This window comes from Epinephelus moara, chromosome 13 (assembly GCF_006386435.1).
Source record: "Epinephelus moara isolate mb chromosome 13, YSFRI_EMoa_1.0, whole genome shotgun sequence".
Taxonomy (NCBI): domain Eukaryota; kingdom Metazoa; phylum Chordata; class Actinopteri; order Perciformes; family Serranidae; genus Epinephelus; species Epinephelus moara.
In genome coordinates this window covers 20027957-20052390 of record NC_065518.1, presented here as the reverse complement: position 1 = coordinate 20052390, position 24434 = coordinate 20027957, and the positions used below count along the sequence as shown (strand labels likewise).

Here is a 24434-nt window from a genome sequence, read left to right as displayed (position 1 = left end):
CAGTGACAGCACAGCTGTGATTGCCTGCTGCTGCTGGGGGCTCCTCTACGGCACCCAGGGGGTCCCTGAAGGCAACTACTCCAACCTTGAGTACCGGGACCGACTGGAACGCAGCGCCGAGCAACTCTACGCCCTGTCACACTGAGTAGGCCGCCACAGCCTGCTGCACTGACCGAGTGTGTCCCAACTGAGGGGAAACTAGGCCGCGCACTCTGACACATTGACGTAGAGCTAGTTGGCGCGCTCGGTAGTACATCGATTTAGGGGCCTGTCACTGAGCCACAAAGTGTGGTGTCATACATGCCTGAAGGGGAAGCAGAGTGGCCCACTAACCCAAAGAAGAGTCATCTCTGCCTTAACAAGGACTGTGTGCTGTATAATGAGGGGTCCCCCTAGTGAGCATTTTAAATTAACATGCAGAATTGCACCACTGAGTGGAACGAATCCGAGCTAATGAGAATGTGAAGAGAATACAAAGTCCCCTGGGAGGTAATTACTTTGTTTTGTCAGCCTGACATAATAGCAAATGCTTATTGAGCTTCAAATTAAATGTGCTCTTGTTATTGTCTAATGAAAAATAAATGTCTGCGTCTCATTATAGCTCTTAGCTTACTACAAAACTGTTAACTGTAATACTCAATTAATAGTACAATAAATAAAACAAACAAACATTTTAAGTTGAGTTGAAAACTTTATTTTTTGGTCATTGTTGTTTTAATATTTTTTTTGTCTTGTCCATTTTTTTATTAATTATATTTTCCTACAGGAGAGAAGAAGCAAAGGGGTGGTTTTAACTACTGGATTGAGTTAAAAGAAAAAAAAAGGGTGGGGGGGGGGGTGGGGGGTGATTTGCTAAAAATCCCCTCTCCTCTTTAAATCCATCCTTTCATGCTGTATTCATGAGAATCCCGTGACAGTCTGTGTTTCCCATTTGTGTCATGGTACTTAAAACACACTGCTGGAGGTGTCTGCTGCTGTTTGTCATCCGTGTTTTTTCCTCTCCGACTGGTCCGCCCAGCAAGGTGCCTCATGTCTCTGAAATGGGAGGAAGTTGGAGAGAAGAGCAGGATGGCAGCAGGGGGTCGGGCGCGGCTCCTGTCGTCTGCCACCTTCATCATTAGCACTGAAAAGGTCCTCCTCGTCTGGGGCTGACACTGAGGTTTGTACTGATGAAGAACATTCCAGCAGAAAAATAAGGTGCTGCGAGACTTTTTGTCCTCTTCTCTCCTCTGCACGATCCTGTCAGTTTGTTTACTAATGAGTCGCGTTCAGTCTGGGCCTCGCGTCCAGCAGGCAGTGGGGGATGTTGGGGCTCATTCCTAAGAACAGTTGGGAAGGTGGGGAGGAGGGCGGGTGGGGTTTAGTTTCCAGGCTGATGGAAGGGAGCAGGATGCGTCTGTACCTGCATTGCTGTTGGAGGTAAACAGATAAAACAAACTGTAAATGTCACGCTTCAAACAACAGATAGAGAATTGGGATGGATTATACTCGGCTTTATGGCTCGTACCTTGTGGATGTCCTATGTAAAAGTGTTGGTGTGCTCCTTGCTGTGGTCCGTGCTGTGGGTGCTGAGGCACTGAGCCGGGGCCCTGCTGAGGAGGTGGCTGCAACATCACTAACTGAGGCTGACCGTGGCTCCCCGAGTGGTGGGGACCCGACATCGCTCCTTGTACATGGGCCTAGCGGGGTGAAGGAGGTGGCAAATCAAAATTGAGAATACAAAGTTGTGTTTTATTAACTCGTCTCGTCATTTGGTCTGACCTGGGCTTTAAACAAGTGATGCATGAGAAGGAACAGTAACCACAAGCACTGTGGATCCATACCTGTGCGATCTGTCCCAGGGGGTACGTTGGTGGGATGCCCTGGTGGCTGTGGATGCTGTAGCCCTGAATGGGATAAGAGCCTTGTGGAGACGTGTGGCCTGGCGGCATGTTGGGTGGAGTGGGTGCTGACAGGGGACCTGAGTGGTACAAGGACTGGGGCTGTGGGCCGGACTGGGCGTTCTGAAAGGAAAGAACACAGCGTCAGAAGATTCATCACAATAACAGTGTCCCAGAGGCGGGAATCTGCTCCATTAGATTTAACAATACAACAAATTCAATGTGTCTGTAGGTTTATAGGATTGTATTGTGAAAACTGACAGTAATGTTGAAATGATATGGAAATGTACGTTGCTTATTTTGTTTGAAAGATGTAGGGTGAGGCTATAGGATGCAGTTTAGCCATCATGAGGAAACTTAAGTAACTGGACCTCTTTGAATTTTAACTAAAAACCCTTGTACATATTTCAATAGTATAGTATCAATATGGTTGAGGCTTTGTCTGTACGAATGTAATTCATTTAGAAATCTGGACACAGCAAATGTGTTTTGGTACATTTGGGAAATTCAAGCAGTCCTGTATCTCACCTGTCCGGGACTAGGTGCAGTGTGCTGGGGAGGGGGCTGGTTGCCTGTCGGGGTACTGGAGGGCTGGGGCTGATGAACTGCACCTGAGTGGTGTGAGAAGGACTGTGGAGCTGCACAGGAGAAAGAGAGAATCAGTGTCAGGTTAATGCTTTACATCGTTTTACAGTCCATAGTGAGACTCCTCATGGACGTTTCCAAGGTTTTTAATCAGGCCATTTCAAGACCATCCATGAATCAAAAAACACTGATACCATATGGGAGCAGTTTAACCTAAAATATGGCACGTTTGGGTCCACTCACCGTAGATGCCTTGCTGTGGTCCCTGAGGTCCGTCTCCCTGTGCAGAGAACTGGGGGCCTCCTGGGGGTCCCAGTGCTTGTGGGTGAGGACCCCCACCTTGACCTATCATTCTTCCACCTTGCAACATGGAGTACATCTGCTGGAGAGAAGAGGGGAAACAGTGTACTTGTTTTATACGTAGGAGATAAGATGTACCTGGAGGCTGTGTGGCTGAACCACTTAAGTTTAATTTAATGCTACCACAAACATTATGCTAATTAAAACCTTATTAAAAAACGGGGTTAGAGGGTAGCCATCCTACCTGTCCAGGGTAGGGTGTCATGGCCTGGATGACCTGCTGCTGGCCGTACTGCTGTGGATTGTACTGAAGGTAGGACTGAGGGTAGGGGGACGCCACCAGCGGGGCTCCAGCTGCTGACGCTGCAGCTTGTAGCATGGGTGGTGCTGAAGTACCATGGTCAGAGCGCTGAGCCACTACTGAGCCTGGTGGAGGCAAAGAATTATCATCTTATAGACATAGACACATCTATAGCAAGAGGCTAATTTTTAAAGTGTTATTCTGTTAAGCAGACGTCACTGCACTGTTGTGTCGCAGGTTATAGCTATTTATAATTAAAGCCACAGACATAAGGCACTGCGGAAAGAAATGCTGCTTTTACCTTTGGTCCTGGGGTATTTTCCCTGGCTGACTGTAGACATGGTGTACTGGTACATCGGTGGGGGCTGGAAGACAGAAATGATCAAAAGGTCAACTCAAGAAAAAGCTTCCATGTCTTAAAATGACACTGGTAGTAAACATGTAAGAGTTAATTTGCTCACATACCTGCACAGAGTGGATCTGTGATACGTAGGAGAGGTAGGGGGTGTTGTAGAGTGGTCCCTGTCCGCCTGGGTGCTGAAGGACCACTGGGCTTGGAGGAGTTGGCCGAGGTGGGGTGGGCGCAGTGTTGGGCTTCGTCTGTACGACAACAGAACCAGAGGTCAATAAAATGAACATGTCACTTAGCTAATCACAGGGTTTAAACACATTATGTTCTACATATTTTACAGTAAGTGAAATAACAACATAGTGCCAACAGGTCTTTGACAGGGTTGGAAAAATAACATTTTTGTCCACCTACCACTGTGGCCGATGGATTCCAAAATCTAGCAGCCACTCAACAGATTACCGTTGTTTTATTGGCTGGTGAGTTAACAAAAGCTAGCAGCCCCAGCATTTGGCTGCCGGCTGACGCTTATTTCCAACCCAGGTCTTCTACTATAAAATAGATGCTGCAATAAATATTCAGAGCAAATGACGGTATTTTTCATACTTTTTTTACACTTTGGTGCATAGTTTATGTCATGGACTCCACTTAAATTAATTCCCTGAATACTAAACTGCTCTTTATATACAGCACCACCCTCGTCTCAGCCAAGATAATACATATTTTTTTACATTTTAAGGATTCAGCAGGAATAAATGAGCTTACCATGGGCATTTGAGGTTTGATGGGGTTGAACTCTTTAGCGTTGGGGTTTAAGGTTGATTTCTTTACTTGGCTAAAAGATATGAAAAAATAATGTGTTAGCAAAAGACAACCACAAGGACATAAGAGAGCATGATCAAACAGTTTACAATCTCTTTTTGAAACTCACTCTGCCACGCCCTCTGGCCGCTCCGTCGTCTCAGACCTGGCGTCCTCGCTTCCCGGGGTCCTGGCTGGCTGCGGGGTGGCTGGTGAATGCCTGTCTGAAATGGGTGCAGCGGCAGTGCTTGGTGTGGCACCAGGTGTAGTTGCGGTGTCCTTGGTGGCGTCCTCAGCAGGGGCTGGTGAAGGCTGAGGTTGGGGCTGGGAAGGACTGGGAGCTGGAGCCTGAGCTTTGGGCTCTGAAGCAGGGTGAGCGTCTGAGGGCGAAGGTGTGGCTGCGCTGGGTTGGGCTACCTCGCTGACGGCAGGTGGGGTTGCTGATGCTGGGGAGCTGGGAGAGCTGGAGCTGCCTCCACTTGGCTGGAGCTGGGAAAAAAAGTGGAAGACAAGGATTGAGTCGAAGGAAGAGAGGTAAATAAGGATGGAGGTGATGGCAAAAGGGGAAATAAGTAACGAAGAGTTACTAAACAGATAAAAGTAAGCAGGGAACATGTCCAACAAATATGAGCACATTTGCATATTTGTAGCAGGGTTTTTCCTGTGTAGGAAATTACACGGCAGCTGCCTCCAGCTCTTGACAAAACTCTAACGGGGGTCTTCATGGAAAACACTTTACTAGCAAGCCTTGCACTTGGATTTCTGTCATTTATGACTGCAATTGCAGCATTATGCCACTGTGGTGGTGCTGTATCTTAACTAGCAAAGTACACCGGAAAAGGCACAGCTGAAACTGCCAAAGAGGAAGAAAAGACCCGTCTGTTTTGCAAAGCAGGGGCCAGCCCTATAAACGCCCAAGTATGTCTCTCACTGACTGACTGATGACGCTACACCACTGGTTGGTACAGTGTTGGTGTTTCCCCACTTGTTACTGCATGTGCCACAGTATTTCCACTGATAACATCTTTGCCACCACACACTCACACCCACTCAAAAAACATCACCACAGCAAACAAACATCCTGCGATCATGTGGAACACGGAAAGCCGATGAGGTCTTGATTAGTCTCCTTTTCCCTGCAGTTCAAAGTTTTAATATAGTTTTATATCATCTGGTGGCATTTGAATGCTGTTGCAAACAGCAGGTGACATTTATAAACATGGCTCTGTGTGCCTCAATCTGTGTGTCTGAGCGCTGCCTTGTACCAGAGTGCGTCTGTTTACACCAGTAAAATGTGAGGAAATTAAATGGTTTGTTTTTTTCATTTTTATTTAATTTTCCTATTGAATTAACTTTTTCTCGCACTTTATCAAATAAAAGCTCAAGCAGACATCTGTAAAGCATGATACTAGTTCACTGCAATACATATACGCCACAGATACTGATAAAAGCAAATAATCTAAAATAGGAAGTGACATAATTAAAATAAATTATGAATAAAAAGATGTGCCTTAAGTGTGTTGTAAAAGAGTGAGAGGGGATAATGGAAAATACAATAAATTTGTGATTTTTCTAATACTTTAAAAACAGGAGATTTTCATCAGCAGAATGAAAATATTTTACAAGATACTCAGTCTATCAGTATTTGTGGTCATGTCCTCAGTCTAAAACATTGCTCAACCAGGTCATGCATATAAAACATTACTGGGACTGCTACAGAAAACTGCAGATGATCATTTATTATCCATAGATTCACATTATAGACACTGCTGAATATCTCTGTAACAGTTTGGCCATATTTCAGCACACGGACAGTGTTTCCCATGGACAGATTTTACATTGGCGGCCGCCTAGATATATTAACAGCTGACAAAGTATATTTGTTGACTCATTTTAGCATTTTTTTGTCCATCTGAGACGACAGCATCTGCGATCAATTAACTTGTGGACTGAGCTGTGTGCAGCACATTGATTCACGCAGCCCCTCATCTTTGCCCGCTCTCTCTTAACAAACACACTGACACAAACCAGTGTATGAACAGCACCTGCTTTCTGTACACACTGTGAGGTTCAAGTTTAAGAGAAGCTTTGCTGATTTTCAACCAGCTCTGTGACACTGCAGTGTCCGCAAATGAATAGTGTTTGGCTTCTCCTGTGCAGCTGGAGCTCCCTGTCCATCTGCCAATGAACGTGTCAACCTAGTCTAGTTTCCCTACAATCGAAATTTGTGAGTCTCCCTGAAATTTCGTGGCTGTTGTGAATATTGTTTCTTTTGCGTCCTTTTCCGTCCAATTTCTTAAAGATTAACTGAATTAACATCTCATCAGTGTAATGTTTTCAGCTTTGCAGACATGTCTTGTAAAATCAACAACTATTCTACAAGCCAATTTCGTTGAGAGGAAATGATGAGGACAGGTGAAACAGTGCAAGACATCATCTTAATATTACAGGCGGTTAAAAGGAAATAATTCATGTTATGTGGGGGAGCCCCTCTGTGTGGAGTTTGCATGTTCTCCCTGTGTCAGCATGGGTTTTCTCTGGGTACTCCAGCTTCCTCCCACAGTCCAAAGACATGCAGGTTAATTGGTGACTCTAAATTGGCCGTAGGTGTGAGTGTGAATGGTTGTCTGTCTCTATGTGTCAGCCCTGTGATAGTCTGGCAACCTGTCCAGGGTGTACCCTGCCTCTCAAGGCCAAGCCATTGTCAAATATAACTACGTTTCAGTAAATAGGTCTCACAAGTAATTTTTCTTACAGAACATTACGAGTAAAAATGTCAAGACTTGAGTAATATGACTGAGCTTCACCTCCTCCACCCAAAAAAAGGTGGCACAACAGTAAATAATCACACAGTGAAATCGAATAACCTCATCCTAGAAACCAGAGTCCCTGATGTACAGCTAATTTTTATACTAAGAAGTGTTGCATAAAAAGTGATGTCTCAATGTCGTGTGAAACGTTAATTGTCACAAATAAGTGAATGAGGGGTTGTTGTTTTTTTTTAGGAATCATAACATCAGTGGTGTCTCAGGTCATAGCCTCTTGATTGGTCACAGACTTTCTAATTTCACGCTTCGACGAAAGGAAGCTGAACTCTTACCCTGAATTCCTTGCCAAATTTCCGCAGCTCCTCGATCTGCGACCTTTGCTGAACTGAGGGAACTGTTTGAGGAGAGAGAGGATAGGGGGAAGGTTAATGAAGATGTGAAAATTTGGAAACTTCAATCTGTTGTCAAAAACATACAGGGCATGCAACTAAGCTCGAGTGGATGTGTAAATAGTTATATTAAAAAACTCATATCCTGTTCAAATTGAAGTCTTACACACCTTTACTGCTCTTGCTGTCCTCTGTGCTGCTGGGGCTCTCTGCGGCACGCTCTTTTGCTGCACCAAGGATCTCATTCACTGTAAAGACGAGACAAACGGTAAACTAATTAGTTGCAGCACTTCATTAGATTCCACCTTCAGTACCTGTCACTTACTGCTGCCTCTCATTGAAGCAGGTGAAGCTCACATCATTACAGAAAAATGAGTCTGACTTTGGTTTCAAACAAAATTAGGCGAGAAATGAGACAGTACCATCAACAGGGAAAAGAGGGGCAGGGCCAGACGTCTTCTGGGGAGGCAGGGAGACAGACGATGTGTCCAAATAAGGCGTGTCCTGGGAAGAACCTGATTTAGGAGAGCGAGTAGCTGCAAGGACAGCGCAGGGAAAAATAAAGGTTAGGTTTCAGACAATCGGTCAATAATGTAAAAGAGGATTTTATAACAGCAGCTGACTGAATGTACCTGTGGACTGAGAGTGTGAGTTTGAAGAACGGACTGTTCTGCTCGACTGTGGAGGTCTTTGGGCTTTAGGTGATGTTCTGGTCGAGACTGAAAGGCACACAAAAATATTCACAATTCATACTGCCTTATTAACATACATAGATGCTGTTAGAACACTTTCTGAAACAAGTTGAACACTTACTTCCATTAACAGGCCTGCCAGCGTCAGACAGCGAGTGTGGGAGTGAGTGGGAATGAGGGACTGAGTGTCCGTGTGGGGCAGGAGGGCTGGCTGGCGACGGGGTAGTGGAAGCAGAGGCTGGCGTGGATGCCCCTCCCGGAGAGGCAGGTGTGTAAGGGCTCGCAGGGCCAGAGTTTGGGCCTGGGCTCGGGCTTCCCTGGGGGTGGTGGGGAGCGTAGGCCCCACCTCGGCCTGACAGAGGGCTGTTTCTCTCTGAGGGGGAGACGCCAGACTGCGGCCCAGCAGCAGAGGGCAGAGGGGGTCTGGGGGAAGAGGAGGATGGAGGATTGGAGCGATAACCTCCGCTAAGACGATTGTGGGGTGGAGGCCCACCAGGACCTCTCTCAGCTCGTTCCCGCTCCCGGTTCATCTCTCTCTGACGTTGAGGTAATGGAATGTACTTGCCCTCCCTGAAAGAAAAAGTACGTCACACAGGGGGCAACACATGAATGACACTACGCTGTCAAAACATAGCAGTGCATAGAAACATGATGGAGACTAGCTGAGGTTCAGACTTCATTTAACAGTTGACTGGGTTGATTATAAACTATCATCTAAATTACGACACACACTGTTTATCTACACGCCCAACAAAGCAGCAGACCATCTCACCTGGTGCTGGCTCCAGGGCTGTCTCGCCCCCTTTCACGCTCTCTGTCACGGGGGCTCTCACGGCCCCTCTCACGATCGTTGCTGTCCCGCACCACAGCACTGTATTTGTCCTCCTCAGTTTTGCCCTCATCATTTTCCAGGCCGACACGATGGCGATACTGGGGACTGGACTCGATCTCACTGGCCAGGCGGGCAGCGCGGGCTTCCCTCTGCCGATACATCTCAGAGTTGCCCTTTTCCAGTGGCACACTGGACAGCAGCAGAAAGACGGAACACAGAAACAACATCAGGCTACAAGAACATTTAAAACTGTTGATGAAACCAAAGTGAGCCCAAAGATTGTCTTATTTTTTTTATGTATTAGTTAACGTCAAATGTGTGAATTATATTGTTATAATTAAAGAGTCTTAGAGGTAAAAATGATCTTGCAGACACCGGTAAGATTCCTTATAATTTTCTGGGCTGGAATCAGGCATCTTACTTTAAGCTTGACTATAATCAAACTTGATGCAAGGTAGAGATGGTACAGCCAACTTTAAGAACTCTAATGAAACTGAAACTTAAGTAAAGCTGCAGGTTTTCACTCCCTATAATAGTATGACATCATGTGACATCATGATTAAGTTTAATGTTTCATTCCTCTCTGGTTTAAGTTGTATTAACTACTGAAATCAGATGGAGCAATACACTATCTGATTAGGGTGAAAACCCCTAGCCACCAATGACATAATCTGAGAATACGGTAATTTATGGACCACATTACTGTAAATAGATTCACACTTGCTGTAATTTGTAATTACACCAGTGATGCTAATAAGGAATTTTTAAATGCATCTTAATGAATATGTATGATATGAGAGACATATATATGGAGTCTCACTGCTCACATAACATTCTGACACTGTATGATCGCCTGCTTGATTAACTTGATCACCACAAAATAAAGACGCACACTTCTATTGTTCTCTTTGCCAATAAATCCACAAAGAGATCTGATCTTCTTTTTTTTTTTAAGTGAGCAAAAATACATAAAAACAGTTCAAGTCAGCATGACCATTACATTTTAAAGCTGCCTAGGATCAAGACCTTTGACAGTTCATGACACCTGCATTAAAAATAACTGACAGGTTTTATGACTATTGGTCAGACGCTTATTCATTTACGTCAAAATATCTGCCAGGCTACGCTTTTCTTTAGTAATGCCGTCACCCCCTATTGGTCAATTGCAAAACAGCTTAATTTAAATTATCTAATGAGTTTGGTGATGTTTGGACAAACTCACTGATTTATGGCCAAATTTTGCACCAGGCCAATGCACTTGTTTGGAACTAGTGACGCCCCCTACTGAGTGATTTCAAAATCATTTTACAAAGTAGTTCAACATTGTTATAAAACATATACTGCAGGTTTTGTCATGGTTGGACAAACAATAATATGGTGTAAAGTCTTTACAACCAACTTTTAAGTGTGTTTTTCCTGCAGTTTTTGGCTTATTTTAGTAATAATATTCTATTTTTTATTCCTAAAGGCAATGAGGCCATATGGAAACTTACGTATACATGGAAAGGCTGGAATCGTATGTTGACGTGACTCCATACTTCACTTCATTGTAACGGAACATCTCATTGGCATCCCAGCCATTTGACTGAAAAAATAGGAGATTAAAAAGGAACATTAGTGGGGTAATAAAATAACACTAAATTAAAGGCGCTGTATGTAAGAATGTGGTCAAAGCGGTTACTGTACTCAAATTCAAAATACTGCCGCGAGTCGTGTCCGCCCCCCCTCCCCTACAGGTTCAAGGTTGCTGGACAGCGGCACGCTGGAGACTGATTTGTTTGCCCACAGGCGGCTGCCGTGGCAGGGCCGCATCGCCGCGTCCTTGATCTTCAGTTTTCCAGCAGACCGTTCGAGCAAGTCCGGCTTCTCTGCTGCTAACGCTGCTGCCGGGATACAGCTGAGGAGACTGCTAATGCTATGTACCGGGACACTGCTAATGCTGCTTGCCGTGCTGCTGTAGCTCAGTCGTAACTGTAACTGATGCTGAGACTCTGCTGACTGCGTGACTGGTAGACGGCGGTGGGTGGTGCAACAGGCCAAAACACAAATTCGAAACATAAACATGATTTGCGGACCGTAAAAATGTTTTTTAAATGCGAATATTCTGGCTGTACTATTGTTGTCGGTGAGATCAGTATGTTATATGAACATTATTCCTTAGTCTCTGTGACATATTAGGATGATTTTACGACTATTTGCTTTAGATTTCTTACATATAGCTCCTTTAAGAAAGCAGTTTAAAAAAAAAAAAAAAAAAAGATTTCCTGTGGAATATCAGATGAGCAGTTAACTTGCCTCAAAAGATTGAAGTGTGAACAATCATCTTAACATGCGTATAAAGTATCTTTAACTGAGGGTACATAGTATTCCAACATTTCTGAGTAGAAAGGGCATTTATATCATGCAATGGTTTGATGGTGTTTATGTGTGCATTTAAGAGACAGAGCGACTCACTGCATCATTTTCCAGGTCGTAACTCTCTCCATTGCTGTCTCCTCCCTCCCATCTCTGCAAAACCTTCTCTTTGTGTTCTCCATTCACGCGATTGGAGCTGATGGCTGTGTCTGTGAAGGTGTCTGAAATCCAAGACAAAAAAAATTAAACACTCTCCAAGTGTTTCATTTGGCAAGATGTGTCTACAGCAACATTTGGGGCTGATCATTTTGGGCCTGAAATGTTTAATTATGTTCAATTGCGTTATCATTTGCTTACTTACTACCCGTACTGCAGAACATCAATTATTTTCTCTCAGAGTATTTAAAAACCAGTTGAGCCTAACAAAACATTTACTATGAATCAGGGACACAATCTAGTGCTTACTTTCACACAAAGCCCTCCTCTCTGTTTCAGGAAGAGCTACAGATCTTTGCCTCCAATGCTTGCAGGTCTGTGAAGAGCTTATTTCTGTAACTGTCTTTCCTCAGTACCCTGAGTCTCAGCATGTGTGTGTGCTTGTACCTCTGGTGGCATAGTTGAGGTCGACATCTCTGCAGATCATCGTCACCAGGTCTGAGGGGCTGAAGATCATAGTGTCAGTGATGTCCTCCCTCCTCGGTGGAGTTGATGTTGAGCCGTCCTCCTCACTGCGTTTGTGTACAGCATCCACAGCCAGCTCACACTACGGACCAAACATTAGGAAGGCAAAATGAAATTTGAGGACTGTGTGAGCTTGCAGAGCAAGCCTACAGAAAAGGCCTTATTTTTTCCTTGACATGAGTTTACCATTATGGTGACAGGATAACTTGCGGTTCTTCATTAAATGGGCGTACAGAAGTGCATGACTGTGTGCTCAACATGAGCTTCTTACCCGAGAACTGAGAGTCTTGAATATGCCTTCAAATACACTGCCGTTCTTCACTCTTATGTCACAGTTGGAACCCTGAGAGAGAGAAAGATTTTGTTTTAAAACTTATTCAGAAAAGTTAGTGATAAACAAATCATTTAGATAAGTGACACTTCCAAAACTGGAACAGCATTTGTGGATTAATTATGCAAATATTTGTACATTGTTCTGTGTAGGGCTGTCCCGAAAACTAGCTTTTGGGCATCAAGGCTTTAGTGAGAAATAACTGCGATCAATCAAAGCTTCGACAGGGTTAATGACAGATAAGGACATAAGTCGGATTTTTTTAATCTAAGACGGCTAAACTGGTACACTATTGACATTGTAGATTGCATTGTAGATTTGTGATACGCCTGTTTTCTTTGGCATATCTGGCATCCGACTTTTTGAGGGTCGTCTTTACTAACATTAAAATTATCCCAAAAGCTTGACTTTTTCGACTGTGAAGCTTTCGAAATACTCATCTGAACGTCGACTACCATGGCAAAGACCAAAGCTTTAACGCATTCGGATCAGCCCTAGTATTCAGCGTACTGTGCATATTTTCAGGGGTAGCTGTGACACAGGATGTACAGCCTGCTTCTTCATAAACAAAAGTAATAGATGGCAGTCAGACGGAAAAAGGATTTTATCCATTAACCCTTCTAACCCTTAACTGCCTGGTACAGACACAGCAGATCATGAAACAAAAGGTTGCTTTGTAGTAGGTAGGAAGGTTACATCTCACCTCTAACTATTATGGTCTGTGTAAAAGGGAGTGATGCAAGTCATTCATTTTCTAGAATAATCATCCTGGTAGGAGAGACACATCGATAACAAGCCAAATGACTTACCACAACAGCTGTGAGGAAATGAAGCATTCTGGCATTGTTGTACACACCCTCGAAAACCTGCAGATGGGAAGATATATATAGTATCGATCAAACAAAGTTTCAAAAAGACATGACATCAAACAATCACATTGTGATATATTGAAAAAGAACATAGTTTGATCCGTTAACCAGTGCATAAAATTAGACAGTCAATTCTAAGAGCAGGGGAACACCAACTCTCTCCTTTTATACTATGACATAAATCTTCCGCACGGAGGTTACTTTGCTCCTGATCATCAGATTCAATCAGACTTCAGTTTCATGCATGCAACATTTTCTGTTTCTTTAAAATGTTTTTTACATAAAGTGCTGGCTACCGAACTTTGACACTTTTATGGCACCAAACAAACTGCTTCAATACTATCAAGTTTTGTAAAATGTCTTGTCATTCGGTACTAGATTTTTGATACCTAAGGAGTGAATCTCATCAGCCTCAGTGAGCCAGTAAGGATGCAGTATGCTTGTACCATCATTGAATAATGCTGGTGATGGGCTGTCTAACGCTACAGGTCATAGAGACGTGCATGAAAAACAGTATATTGTGTGTTGTTGTATTTGGAATATTGAGAGGCTTGACTACAGTGTGCGTTTCATAGGTGTAAAAATTAAAGAAGAGACCAAAATGTGGCTCAATTTTAACAGCCAACAGTGTGCAATGCAATACATGCAAATAGGTTATTGTCGCCAAGACCGGAGGTCTCATGTATAAACACTGCATACAAACAAACAAGGTCTGAAAGAGGCATATGCCACTTCCCACGGAAAAGTTGTGATTTATTAAAACAGGCTTGATGGGAGAAACTTTGACCCATGCTTTCAAACATTTTCAAGACGGGAAATTGGCGACGCAGATAGTGAGATGGAAGCCTGATTGTAGAAGCTATCGAATAATTTTTGGCACACGCCATTTTTGGCTTTGTCTGTACGAACATTTTTAGTATGGATCCTACTCACTGTTTTAAAAATGAGACCCCCCGCAATGGGACAAATTAAAAGAAATGAAGAACGGACCGCTGCCACCTTCCTCTCAGCATTCAAATCTGGCTAACGTAACAGAGCCTCTTTCATATATTACACCACTGGATTTCCCGTTATCCAAGATTACTGCGGACAGATGATGACTGGGATTCTAACAGGTAACGTTTGCAAACATAAAAATTCACCTAACTTGTACAAGGCTGTTTACTTAACGTGACTGTAATATGTGAGGTGACAAACTGTGGCATATGCAACGTTTATGTGTGTAGCTTTGGCGTACGGCTATATGGTACATAGGTCTCTATTGTTTATATTATAGTATTGCTATAAGTGTCAAACTGCCAAGGAGCTGAAAATAAACCTTAAGATTTGTACCACTGTGTTGAAAGTAATTTTCTGTTTGTTAAAATTTATTTTGTAAGAATGGTATCTATAAAAGTATTGTTTAGAAACCAGTTTATAAGTCAAAGTACTGTTTTGGAACATTTTTGAACGACAATCAGCCCTATTTACATCAGTCATGTTTGTAAACATGACAAACATCCTTATATTTTAAGTTATGATCACTTTAGGAACACACAGATACTGATTTTCCATCAATATTTTCAAATCTTCACTCATGTATGACCTTAAATATGGCAAGATAGATATAAGATAAAAGAGTCTTTCAATACTGTCCCTAACTTTTTATCACTGTAGTGTACACAATATGTTGTGTTTGTTTGCTGCCCAATTTGTCTATAATAGGATACTCACCGGAGATGACTGGAATGATGGCTTTGCAGAGGATCGATTCCTGTGGGAAAACAGCATAGTTAAAACATGTTTGTCTGCATAGAAACAAAAGGAGTATAACTTGTTTTCAAAGCCTGTCAAGGCAGTGTCACATTCCACATCACACATATGCAACATATCGATTAAGAGAAGTTGACACACTAACTTTCAGGCCTGACAAGTTCCCAAATCAATATCCCTACTGCAATGAAAATATACAGTGCACACTTGGCCTCTAGAATCACCCATTATGAATGTATGCTTCATCTACTGCCAACTTTTCTTGTGTTAATGCTAGGTGTCCTTGTGTCACCTTCCACTCCACCTTTGTGGCTCAGAGCAAAAACACTGGCATCAAAACAGAAGCAGTTTTAATGAGGTAAGGTGTTGTCTAAAAGACAAATTAAAAATTGGTTTAAATGTCTCAAAAACCTGTTTCAGTTTCACTTATCCCTTTACAATGGGTCAACCCGAGTATTTCTATTTAAAGTAGAAAAGAAAATGGACACCTGCAGTGTTGAAATCACGTGAACATTTAGGAAAAGATAAACGTGGTTTATTGCAATAATTTCTATACAGTCAATACAGGATTTTGATCATTCTGGATACTAAATGCACTCCCCATAAGACTGTACAATTTGGGAAGATATCACTGCTGCTTACAAAGACGGTTACAAAACAAAGGCTGAAACGAAGCTGCCAAGAGTTCAGTAAACACACACACATCTCAGTGATTTAAACCACATAATATGACCTTGTGTTGGCCATAAAATCTCTTCAATGTTAATTATGATGTTCCTAGAACAAGTTTTTCTTAGCTACCAAGACGTGTTATTGTAAATTTTATATTTTGCAATCATCAACGTCCATTCTCTGGCACTGACAGGCCAGATAAACTTTCAATAGCTTGTATGCTGATTTGCTGCTCATTGCTTTCACTAAACTTGGCTCCACCTCACTTTTTGTCTTCGACTCAATGTGAGCATTCTGATTGGCCCAGAGCCCCTGTCAATCACACACGAACCAATCTCATTGGCCTGGAGAGAAGCCGTATTACCGAGACACACCCACTAGGCTCACAGCGCCTTAACCGGTAGGCCTCTAAGTCACAGGACAATCCCCGGACTGTCCTGACAGGGAACCCCCACATCGCTTACCTCCCGGCCGGCGTCCTGTTGCCACTGTTGATGCCGCTGACTGGGGAAGACATACCGGCGGGGCCCGAGGTTCCGTTAGACGCTTTCCTCCCGCCTGAGCCGGGTTGCTGCTGTTTCAGCATCGCGAAGCACAAGGCTTAGACACCACCAAGTGTAAACTAACTTATAAACACCGATATGAAGTTGCTTTAAAGGCGACTATCTTTAGCAATATCACCTGTCCTGATGAGCGCAGAGCCGGTGTAACCTCAATAAGACCGGCTATTGTAGCTACTCTTGCTAAGCGAACACCAGTCGCTTGTGGCCTAAAATGTAAAGGCAAAACACCTCGCTATTTAAATTAAATGTAACATATAATTTAACAATTTCCCCCCCCGACTATCTACTTTGTAACCACAGTGGTTATGTCAAAGCAAGCGACTTATGAAATGACACGAGTTTCCGTATAATTATTTAGCAATAGCAGGCTAACTTAGCATTAGCTTTGATCCTCAAGCTCACTTCGGGCGCTTTCCCTCCGGGATTTACTCTCTTCTCTCTGTCGCGTCGCCTTAACTCCGGCACCGCTGTCCCTTCCGTTAAAAAACAAGATCTTGGCGTTACTGTCAGTTGCCTTAGGAAGTTTGATATTCCAGGTTTCTTGGTGAAAACCTGCTGCGGTCGGTCAACACCACCTCTCGGTAGGTTCACTTGACTCAATCCGCGCGCGGCTGACTGGAAACCGGCTGGAAGGGGGAGGGGGCGTTGACGTGCGCGTGCGCCTTTGACCTACTAGTGAGCGCGCGTACGTGGAAAGATGTGTGCATTGAATCGATATTTGATTAAACCTGATTAATCTCTGACATAAACAAGAATGGATGGTTTCTACTGTACACGTGGCAGTCACCAAACAAAACACCAGTGTTGTTTTGTGTGCACACTATCACCTTGATTTTTGTGAATTCCTCTTTAACCTCACGTTTTCATGTGTATGTTCCCCGTGCTTGCTTTATGCTTTCATTTCATTTATGATTTTATCAATGGCAGATACGAACAGCCAATGCCATGGCAAACCGACTTGACCCAGTCAAACAACTTTGTCAGTGCGCCTATATACTAGTTATTACTACAGTCAGCTGCAAACAGCATGGCAGCCTCCATGAAGTGCGTTTGTGTTACATAGCAGGATTTTGGTAATCTTCTCAAGGATTTTGATCATTCTGTGAGTCTCAGTATCTTCAGACACCATTCTGGAAACTAAACTTCTTTGGTCTTCTGCCAAAGAAACTGTAAGTAACTTTAATACTTGAGGTGATGACGTAGTTGAAATGGACCCATACATAGGCTACAGTAACGTTAGTGTTAGGTGTATGTCCATATGACATTATGGGACAGTTTTCTTTTGTTAAATGGCAGAGGTTATATCTATGATCTTTATAGATCTGATAGATCAATATTCAACAGAAATTAGTTGCCTATGCAGTCTGGCTGTTGAGTGGAACATATCATATATATCATTTATTGTAAGCAATACTTCCTAAAAATGTGTTTTGATGTCATGTACAGTAACCATAGGTCTAAAAGGCTTGAGAGCTGTTAGTTTTGTCCTTCCGAGAGAACCAAGTGCAAGTAAATTTAGCAACAGTGTATCAAGTAGTTAGAACAACTAAATTATAAAATTACTTGTCAGCCAGTGGTGTATAGTGCACACTGAAAAATGATTCATGGGGTTTGTGGATGATGCTCAAAATAAATACGTTTTTCAGCATAGAAAAAAATACATTTAACTTTTTAGGAGGTTTTTGACATTTTCAAGTAGGGTGGAATTGAAGTAAATAAATTAGAATATCTTTAATAAAATAATTTGACCACTAAACGTCACCACACCACACCTTTGGATAAATATTAAGTTGATTCAAGTTAATTAAGCTTTTCGAGGTCAAAGCAAATCATGTTGGTTGTACTAAACTAAATGGGTTTGTTAGATTATGAAAGACTCATAGATTATCTCAAAAAGGCCAGAGTTGGACAAACTTAAAAAAGATGCGTGCAAATTGTTACCTTATTTTTTAAAAGTTGAACCAGTAGATTATGTTTTTTAATGTAGTTACCAGGGGCTCCAGTGCATACTACTGTGACGGGCCCTGGTGCACACTACTTACTAGTTATAAGGCGCGCACGCACACACACACACACACACACACACACACCACTGGCATTAAAAACACAATAAAGACAGTTATGCGCTCACTTTGTACTGCTCTCATTAAAACAACCCATCATGTCCACATCTCTGACCATCTAACCTTCACTCCACAGGTATGCATCCCACATGTTGACGAAGAAGCTTCCACCCCTGAAGGGTTTCCTGTCACTGGTTCCCAGACGTGCCAGTCACGTTGCCCGACAGCAGTATGACGTCATTGTTGTGGGTGGGGGCCATGCAGGGACCGAGGCTGCAGCAGCAGCGGCCAGAGTGGGAGCTGAGACGCTCCTGGTCACACAGAAAATACAAACCATTGGTGAGGAAAATATGCTTTGTTTTTCCTCTTGGTGCAGTTTTAATCTTCTTTTTTTTTACAGATCATTGACTCTTACCTGTGCGTGGTCCAAACAGCTCTCTCCTTCTCCCTTTACGTCCCTCAGGTGCCCTGTCCTGTAACCCGTCCCTGGGAGGAGTAGGTAAGGGTCAGCTGGTGAAGGAGGTAGATGCTCTGGATGGTCTGTGTGGTCGAGCAGGCGACTGGGCTGGTATCCATTTCTCCATCCTGAATCGTAGTAAAGGCCCTGCTGTGTGGGGCCCAAGGGCCCAGCTGGACCGCCAGCGCTACCGTGAATTTATTCAGGTATGTTATACACAAATGTGGTTAACTTTTCTGTGTTGAGTGTAATGGAATTTTTGTTTTATGGTTAATAATGTTGTTAACCATGTGTCTGCCTGATGTTTCTCATTCAGTCTGAGCTGCTGTCCACGCCCAGGCTGACGGTGCTGGAGGGCTCAGTGGAGGAGCTGCTGGTAACAGAACCAAACCCAGAGGAGCCTGGACAACACAAAGTCACTGGGATACGTTTGGGTAGGGAGCAACTGAGAACCTTTTTACTATTTTTCGTCTTACCTGTAGAGCTATTTTTCCGTCTAGATTGTTGGCATTGAGATGCCAAGTCTCGGAAAAATCGGCCGTACAGATGTTCTCCTTCTCTTGATATAACGGAACTAGATGGCACTCATGTTCTCCTTCTCTTGATATAACGGAACTAGATGGCACTCAGCTTGTGGTGCTCAAAGCAGCAATTGAAAAAAAAAAAAAAACATTTGAAAAACTCAACAGCAATGTCTCTTTCCAGAAATCATGATCCAGTTACTCAAGGTAATCCACAGACCTTGCTGTGAGCAGTTTCACGTAGGATTTATTTTCTTTCTACCGAACTACACCTGCTAAGTGTATCACCACGCAGAAGGAAGCGTGCATCTACTGCTAGCTCACCTAGCACCACTGAGCTAGCTAACATTTCAGCTCAACTGAGAAGGACGCCATTTATGTTTACATTGGCGCCGTCACAAGCATGAGCCCCTTGTCCATTAGTAGATGCACATTTCCTTCTGTGCAGTGTTAGGGTTACAGTTTGGTAGAGAGATGCGCTTTGAGCACCTCAATCCGAATAAATCATCTTCAATATGCATTTTTCTTTCTCCATTGAATCATTTTTAATGTTCTAACTAAACTGTAAATATCGCACAGATTGTTTTTGAGAATCTGGAGTTTGTTTGACATCTGATATCTGACAATTGCACAAACCAGTAAAATGCACTTTTAAAAATTTCCAAAACAAGTTACAGAAATAAAAAAGCTGCCTGTTAATCAGTTAATGAATTTGCACTTCCTCTGACATCCTCTCAGCTAACGAAAGCCACCCGATCTCAGCCAGCTCTGTGATTCTTACCACTGGAACTTTCTTGTCCGGCTCCCTCTTCATGGGCCAAAGCACGTCCCCTGGGGGGCGGATTGGAGACGCTCCATCGAGCACTGGGCTGTCCCAGACACTGAGGGAGAGGCTGGGGCTAAGGACAGGCAGACTGAGGACTGGTACCCCTCCCAGGATTCTGAAGGATTCAGTAGACCTTTCCCAGGCTCACCTCCACCCCCCTGACAGTCATCCTACTCCATTTAGCTTCATGAATACACACACACGCTGCAAGGTGAAGTTTATTTTAAGTACTCTAAGTTTAAAAAATGTAAGTGGTCTAAAAAGAGCTGTCTAAAAATGTTTTTTGACTTCTACTTTTATTTTGAAACTTAACACCTCTGCAGCCTGAAGAACAGCTGCCATGCTACCTGACCCATACTACTCCTGGTGTAGAGAGAGTGGTTAGGGAGAGTCTTCATCTCAATTGTCACATACAGCAAGACACCAAGGGTCCCAGGTACACACACACACACGTAACTTGGTATACAGATTGTTCCAAAACTCAGGATTGATACTTCTTGTCCTTAACTCTTGTAGGTACTGCCCCTCCATTGAGTCGCGAGTGCTTCGCTTCCCAGGCCGACAGCACCAGGTGTGGCTGGAGCCCGAGGGGTTCACCTCTGACCTTCTGTACCCTCAGGGTCTATCCATGACCATGCCCCCTGACATGCAGCTCCGCCTCATCAGAGAAATCCCTGCCCTGCACAGAGCTGAGATCCACATGCCTGGTACGCTGAATCCTGATCGATCTGCACAGTAACACCTGATCTACAGTACATTTAAAAATCAGATACAATTATACAGCATGTGTACTGTGTTGCCTCATCATTCTTATATTTTGGGCTTTTCCAGGGTATGGTGTGCAGTATGACTTTGTTTGCCCGACTCAGCTGAGCCCTGCACTGCAGGTGAAGAGCACACAGGGTCTATTTCTGGCCGGTCAGATTAACGGCACAACAGGGTACGAGGAGGCTGCCGCACAGGTACCTGCTGTTTTCTGTACACTACATTCAGATATTTAGGATTCATACAATAATTGTGTCTCAGAAAAAACATTTTTTGTCTACTGCTTCTGCCTAGCAGTACACACTTTGGGCCCAATTAAAGAGTAGTCTGCGGGTCTCATAGTTTATCTCTCTGGGGCGGCAGTAGCTCAGTAAGGACTTGGCTTGGGAACTGAAGGGTCGCCAATTCAAGTCCCTGTATGGACCAAGTATGTAACACGGACTGGTAGCTGGAGAGGTGCCAGTTTGCCTCCTGGGCATCACCAATGTGCCCTTGAGCAAGGCAGTGAACCCCCAACTGCTTGGGCGCCTGTGCAAGGCAGCCCCCTAGCTCTGACGTGTGTGTATTTTGGGCCTGTGTGTGTATGACAACAGAGTGGAAAAAAATTGAATTTCCCCTCAGGGATAGATCAAGTATATCTCTTACTCTTCTTCTTCTTCTCTGCAGTCTGTGCAGCACAGAAAGGTAGTCCTAACCTTTACCCACATTTTCGCTTTGGTGCTCATTTCTGACGTTAAATGTGTTTTTGCAAGTACTCCATTACTCGCTATTAATATAGTACAAGTGCTTGAATATGGAGATTACTTAAAATGCCCATGCTTTGTTATTTTATTCCAAGTCTGCTCCATAACTGGACATGGATATCGCTAATACACCATTTTAAGCCGTGTAATTTCCCCTGCAATTATGCAACAGCCTGTTTAACCTCTTTATTACTTTCTAATTAAATAGCAGGCGTTATCTAAATGTTAGGCGGATCACGTACTTGCATTCCCCTGGAGAAACACAATGAGGAGCTTGTTTTCTTACTGGTATTACTTGTAATTGCTGTTTGTATCCCTGGGAGGAGGACTCTTCTTTCTCACGGCAAATGTTGGGGATCTACTGTTTGCACTAATAAGGAACACACGATGCTTTACACTTACACACATACTCATTTGCATAACAAAAGACACCCACATTTAGCAAAGTGCTTTAAAACAATGGTAGGAAAAGCACAGTGGTTCCAACTACACTGAAACAGAAGGTATTTAAACTCTTGTGTCTGTCTGTGTAGGGCCTGTGGGCGGGGGTGAATGCTGCCCGCTTGGCGCTCTCCATGCCTACACTGGCACTGTCTCGGACAGAGAGTTATATTGGAGTTCTCATTGATGATCTGGTGAGTCGAGGCGTTACAGAGCCGTACCGCATGTTCACCAGCCGGGTGGAGTTTCGAACCTCTCTAAGGCCGGATAACGCTGACCTACGCCTCACTCTGAAAGGTAGGCAGCATAGACTGAATAATAAAGATGGACGACATGACAGCTCCTCAAAAGTGAAGCCAAAACATCTCGATTGCTTCCTGGTGGTTGGCTGCAGCATAAGTTAAAAACCCTGCTCCCTCCATGTTAGAGAATGAGACATGGGCCAAACTAAAGATAATCAAAGTACAAGTCAAAAACAGTGGTGTCCATTTTCCTGATAAGTTTGTTTATAATTGTTTATGTGATGCTATAAAAAGGAGATCTGATGTCATGATTGACAGCTATGTGTGCCAATTCGTGTGCTTGTAATCAATGGCGCTGTTCCCGAAAGGTCGGACGGCGGCAACTTGATATTGTGGAGAACACTACTGCACAGACTGCACTAAGATGGCGGCAGTCATATTTTGGCTTCATTTTTGTACACTGGGAGGAAGTAGAGACGTGTTGTCCATCTTGATATACAGTACCTGGTAGGCATAATGTCTGGTACTTGAATAATGTCACAGACAAATATCATGAGGTCATGAGGGGCCCCTACTTTCTGTCCTTTAATTTTCTCCTCTCATAAACCTTCTCCTCCGCCAGGGTTTGAGGAGCTGGGATGTGTGTCCACCTTGCGCTACCAGGAGGCTGTGAGAGTGAGGGACAGTCTGCAGGATGCACTGGCAGCCCTCGAGGCTCTCGCTCTCTCCACAGACAACTGGAGAAAAAAGCTGCCCAACATGCGTATGAGTGAGGCCAAGAACATGACACTGACGTGAGTGACACTTATGTGGAATCACCAGTGTAAAGATGCCGACCTGCCCAACTGAGCATGCCTGGTGTTTGACTTCAAGATGCAGTCAGCAGTGGTCAACTTTTGGTCCTGACTGTTACTCTGTGGCTTCTTTTTCAGCGGTGGGAACATGCTGCAGTACAAAGATGTGTCCTTTGAAATGCTGGCGTCTGCTTTCCCAGAGTGCCTTTCACCTTACATGGAATTCTCACAAAGACTTAAGATAGAAGGTAAAAACTGGTATTTGGCATTTTGAGGCAACAGAGAAAGGTAACCCTGCATTCATGGCTCGATTAGGCTGCATTCACACCAAATCAGCTTTTAGAGAAACGCAACCTGACATCATGCTGCAGTGGGCAGCAACGTAACAGGTGATCATACCGGCACACGCCCGCAGTCAACAGGCACAAGTAATAGTCTCCTTCTACCATTTAATATTGAGTAAAATAAATTAAGTATGTATTAAGAGCTCATGTGTACTATCCTACAAAGGAGAGCAGTCACTCGGTCTTTTGTGGCAGTTATGATAATGAATTTTACAGATCTGTTGAGCCAACAGAAACAAACCTACTGAATACAAATACTCAGTTGCTGAGATGGAGAGATTGGCTTTCTCTTCACCCTCCACTCCCCCACAAATGAGCCATTTGTGACGCTCCCACACCACCACACAACCCTGCGACTAATCGCTGCAATGCCTGATTTGGTGTGAATGCAGCTTTTGCCTCAAACTGTTGCTTTGGTACTGTGTTCTTTAATTAAGCTACCGTAACACAGTTCATTCTTTCTCAATAAAATATTTCTCCTGTTATGAAGCTGTGTACAGGCCTCACTGTTACCTACAGAAGAAGGAGATTGAGAGAATTCAGAGGGAGGAGAACATGTCTCTCCCACAGGACATCGACTATTTCTCTCTGCCAGTGTCTCTGTCTCAGGAAGTCAGAGAGATTCTGGACAGAGTTCGACCGAGCACTGTGAGTACAGTGTGTTTGTTGCCTACTATCAACTTTTTGTTATTCTTTATGTTTTCAAAGAGCAGAAAATGGTTGGCTAAATTAACTTCATCTTTGTGTGGTTAAATGAAAAACTAATTCATACATGCCATGCTTTGTCCTCCAGCTGGGTGCTGCTACACGTTTGCAAGGTATAACTCCAGCTGCTATCGTCCATCTCCTCCACTACGTAAACTACATGGTACAGAAGGAGAAAAGAACGCACAGAAACCAAGCGGACCAAAAGGAGGACAGAGAGGAAGACATGTGTGCAAGAAATGCATCTTTACCTCAGTGAAACAATGACTCGTAAATGTCTTGTAAAAATTTATGTATTCCTGAAAATGTACAAAAGTATAAATTAAGGTTTTTGTAAAGTTTTGCTTGGGATGGAGACATCTTTATATTGTTTACAACAGCGTAAGAAAATAAAATGACATACTAAACATTCT

The 24434-nt window shown here is 43.5% G+C and overlaps 2 protein-coding genes across 3 annotated transcripts; one reads left to right on the top strand and one right to left on the bottom strand.

Moving 5' to 3' along the window:
• Positions 1–16740, bottom strand: LOC126399753 (ataxin-2-like protein). Of its 2 annotated transcripts, none has more exons than XM_050059982.1 (23): positions 16022–16740; positions 14847–14886; positions 13074–13130; positions 12205–12276; positions 11856–12015; positions 11352–11473; positions 10391–10482; positions 8838–9086; positions 8187–8635; positions 8006–8092; positions 7796–7909; positions 7544–7621; positions 7317–7378; positions 4347–4705; positions 4181–4250; positions 3532–3666; positions 3368–3431; positions 3010–3191; positions 2709–2847; positions 2409–2518; positions 1824–2003; positions 1508–1679; positions 1–1410 (listed from the first exon to the last, which is right to left on the bottom strand). In XM_050059982.1, exons 1-23 carry the CDS (start codon positions 16141–16143, stop codon positions 1361–1363), a joined length of 3165 nt encoding a protein of 1054 aa, XP_049915939.1. In that variant the 5' UTR covers positions 16144–16740; the 3' UTR covers positions 1–1360. The 2 variants fall into 2 exon arrangements, with proteins under 2 accessions (XP_049915939.1, XP_049915940.1); XM_050059983.1 differs by having other exon boundaries at positions 2709–2844.
• Positions 16741–17128: 388 nt separating this feature from the next.
• mto1 (mitochondrial tRNA translation optimization 1) lies at positions 17129–24433 on the top strand. Its single transcript, XM_050060593.1, has 13 exons — positions 17129–17289; positions 18320–18522; positions 18647–18846; positions 18957–19074; positions 19900–20198; positions 20311–20423; positions 20504–20694; positions 20819–20949; positions 22029–22233; positions 22801–22972; positions 23111–23220; positions 23807–23964; positions 24110–24433. The coding sequence occupies exons 2-13, from the start codon at positions 18333–18335 to the stop codon at positions 24278–24280; spliced, it is 2058 nt and encodes a 685-aa protein (XP_049916550.1). The 5' UTR covers positions 17129–17289; positions 18320–18332; the 3' UTR covers positions 24281–24433.
• The last annotated feature ends 1 nt before the right edge of the window (position 24434 follows it).